At 36.6% G+C, this 3,164-nt stretch overlaps 1 protein-coding gene across 1 annotated transcript; it reads right to left on the bottom strand.

Moving 5' to 3' along the window:
- Positions 1 to 998: 998 nt before the first annotated feature.
- LOC140812165 (uncharacterized) lies at positions 999 to 1,815 on the bottom strand. The gene has a single exon (XM_073170378.1). The coding sequence runs from the start codon at positions 1,745 to 1,747 to the stop codon at positions 1,178 to 1,180; it is 570 nt and encodes a 189-aa protein (XP_073026479.1). The 5' UTR covers positions 1,748 to 1,815; the 3' UTR covers positions 999 to 1,177.
- Between the last annotated feature and the right edge of the window lie 1,349 nt (positions 1,816 to 3,164).

Below are 3,164 nucleotides of genomic sequence, written 5' to 3'. Positions count from 1 at the left end.
GCCACGTTCTTCACATATGGATGCTGCTTATCATGTACTTCATTATATTAAGGGCACAGTCGGACAGGGGTTATATTACAGCTCAACATCTGATCTTAAGTTGAATTTCTTTTCTGATTCCGACTGGGGAGCTTGTCCTGATACACGCCGCTCGACTTCTGGTTTTTGTGTGCTTCTTGGTTCTTCTCTGGTTTCATGGAAGTCCAAAAAGCAATCCACTATATCTCGATCTTCAGCGGAGGCTGAATATCGTGCTATGGCCGATGCTACTTGTGAGGTTGTTTGGTTACTTTCTGTCCTCAAGGAATTGGGCATCTCTTGTTCTTCCCCAGCCACTTTATTTTGCGACAGCCAGGCTGCTATTCATATTGCTTCTTATCTGGTTTTTCATGAACGGACAAAGCACATTGAGTTGGATTGTCATTTTGTGCGAGAGAGACTGCAAGATGGAACAATCAAGCTACTGCATGTTTCTTCACAACTTCAACTAGCAGATTTGCTCACCAAACCCATGTTGCCTGTTCGATTTCGTGCCTTGCTGCCCAAGATGGGAGTTCACAACATTCACTCCTCATCTTGAGGGAGACTATTAGGATATACATAAATAATACACATGTACCCACTCACACTTGACACGTAAGGACAAGTCACTAGAGGTATATAAGCTTGGTCTTCCAATCTTGTAACGAAGTTTTCATTATTCATTTTGAGTTAAATCTTCTTAGCTTTCTTCCATGGCTTCCGCCATTTCCTGCTAATACTAGATGAAATCGAATAATCTAAATCTTAGTATTTAAATAATAGTCTATGTGGGATCGATACTTGGACTGTTCGTCTATTTACTATAACTTGATCTAGTCCGGTTGCTAGAATTTCCCGATCAATCTTGCTAACGTGTAATTTGGCAAAATGAAATTATCAAGTTTCACGATAATACGAATATACGTGAAAATTGAAAATCAAATCAAATTAAAATAAAAATAAAAAGAAGAGAGAGAGAAGCATTACGAACTCCAAATCAACAAATATTGTCAATTCAATACATAAAAAACCAATATATATTGATAATAATTTTAATTAAAATAAAATTCATGAAAATGGTGGATTATATGTATTCCCATGTTGATTAAGGCGCCGATACCATTTTCCACACAACAACTGCCCCATCGATCAGCCCTTACGCCTCCTTCAGTTCCACCGGAGCAGCCGGGTTCACTTCCACCGCAGCATCCGCCTTCACTTCTCCGCCATCCTTCACCACCTCCGGCTCCTTGGCCACCGCCTTCCCCTCCAATACCCCCACCTTCTGCTGCTTCTCCACCCCCTCTATCTCAAACGCCGACGTGGGGAAGGTCCTAAACAGCCCCGCTGGAGTTCTGAACGTGATCTTCCCGGTGGGTGGATCGTCCACAGAGATCTCACTCAGATTGATCCAAAGAAGAAGCTCCTTAGCTTTGACCCCCGTGAGTTTCTTGATCTTGTTTGGCTCAACGTAGGCTGTCACCTCTCTCGAGTACTGCACGGGTTTCCCGATTTTCTCGAACTTGTGCTCGCATTTCTTCTTCTGTATCAGCCACACAAAGCCCGTATCTTTGATGTAGCCGCACTCCTCGATGTCTTGCAGGGGAAGGAGGCCGTTGGGCAGGCCGACTTCCGTGAGCAAGAACTTGGATTTCTCTGAGCATATGTCGTGTCCGTGGTAGAGTTCCGACGCGCTTGCTCGCAGTTCATCTGTTATCAGAGACATTTTTTTGGGTTCGATATTCTTGAAGTTGACTCTTCGGTGGAAGGAAGATTGATTGTGAGATGTGTGTGGAGTACTGGTATATACATATATAGTTGAGAGTATGGCAACTTTCACATTGCCTTTTTTGTGTAACTTCTAAAATACCCCTTCTTTCATCATGTATTTATGATGAGTTAAGTTTTTAATAATTAAATATATGGAGTTAATATCTGTATTTAATTTTATATGTAAAATATATTTACAAATGAAGTGTAATAAAAAATAATGGAATGTAAATATCAACTCCATTAAATATATCAGTTCGTTTATAATTTTTTTTAAGGGAATTTGGTGTAATTTTGATAACGAGTTATGTAGAATTAGTTTAGCGTCTAAAATTAGGAATTTGAAATTTTTTGCTGGAAACATCGAAACTATTATGGATAAAAGAATTACACAGATTTTTTTATTTAGTAGTTTGAACTTTGTGAAAGTTGAGGGACAATTGAAGGGAAGGGGCAAAGACGTGAACCTCGAGAAATGAACACGAACTAGTTGTAAATTTAAGGATAGTAATTAAGGAAGGGAGGTAGCAGTTGGCAGAGGGGGAAATGACGTCAACATTTGTGTTGCAGTTGGGAGAGTGAGGCGACAAATTAAAGAAGTCACCCATTTCATATTTATTCAATTATTTAATACTATACCCACAAATACACCACTGCTCTCAAACATTTAATTTATAAGTATAATTGGTCGTTTTTTGTTTTTTACTCGACTACAATTTGGTTTTTGGTTTAATATAATAAATTGCTTATCTATCTTTTGCTCATTTAATCGGGTTTTCCATTGGATATTATTGATATATATTTTTTTTTACAACTTCGGTGAAAATCAGAACGAATATGTGAAAAAAGACCAATTTATTGTATTGTGATCAATCAGATGAACGCAAATCCAGATAGAACGATTTATTTTATTTTTGTGTATATGTAAATTATTTTTGCTGTTTTGGTTTTCTATAAAGTTTATTTTGTTTTTGTTTCGTGTTTTTATTTTTCTTGTCTCTTTAAGAATCATGGCCTTTTTTGGTTAGTTGTAGATGTCTTTTAAGTCAACGATTGACTAGAAAAATTTATTGACTCAGTTGTAATTAACAATCTTTATTTTTATATAATTTAATCTTTTATGGTTTCATTTTACTTTATATGTATACTCATGAAATCAGCATAGATAAAGTTCTTGATTATACGTTAATACAAATGAATCGTAATTCAATTTTGAAACTAATTTGTAAACACTGTATATTTTAAATTCGTTCCTAGTTGATTCAGCCGCTTAAAATAAGATAAAAACCGCTTGAACTTGAGTGTAAGGTCCAAGAAAATTTAAACGACGTAACCTGAATGCATTCAATCTAGAGTTTTTATTTAAATTATGT

Source organism: Primulina eburnea, chromosome 1 (genome assembly GCF_022965805.1).
Source record: "Primulina eburnea isolate SZY01 chromosome 1, ASM2296580v1, whole genome shotgun sequence".
Classification (NCBI taxonomy): Eukaryota; Viridiplantae; Streptophyta; class Magnoliopsida; order Lamiales; family Gesneriaceae; genus Primulina; species Primulina eburnea.
The sequence above is the reverse complement of the archived record's forward strand: the minus strand, read 5'-3'. Positions and strand labels throughout refer to the sequence as shown.

Coding starts and splice junctions, on each gene's coding strand:
- LOC140812165 (XM_073170378.1), bottom strand. CDS start 1,747: ATGTCTCTGATAACAGATGAACTGCGAGCAAGCGCGTCGGAACTCTAC.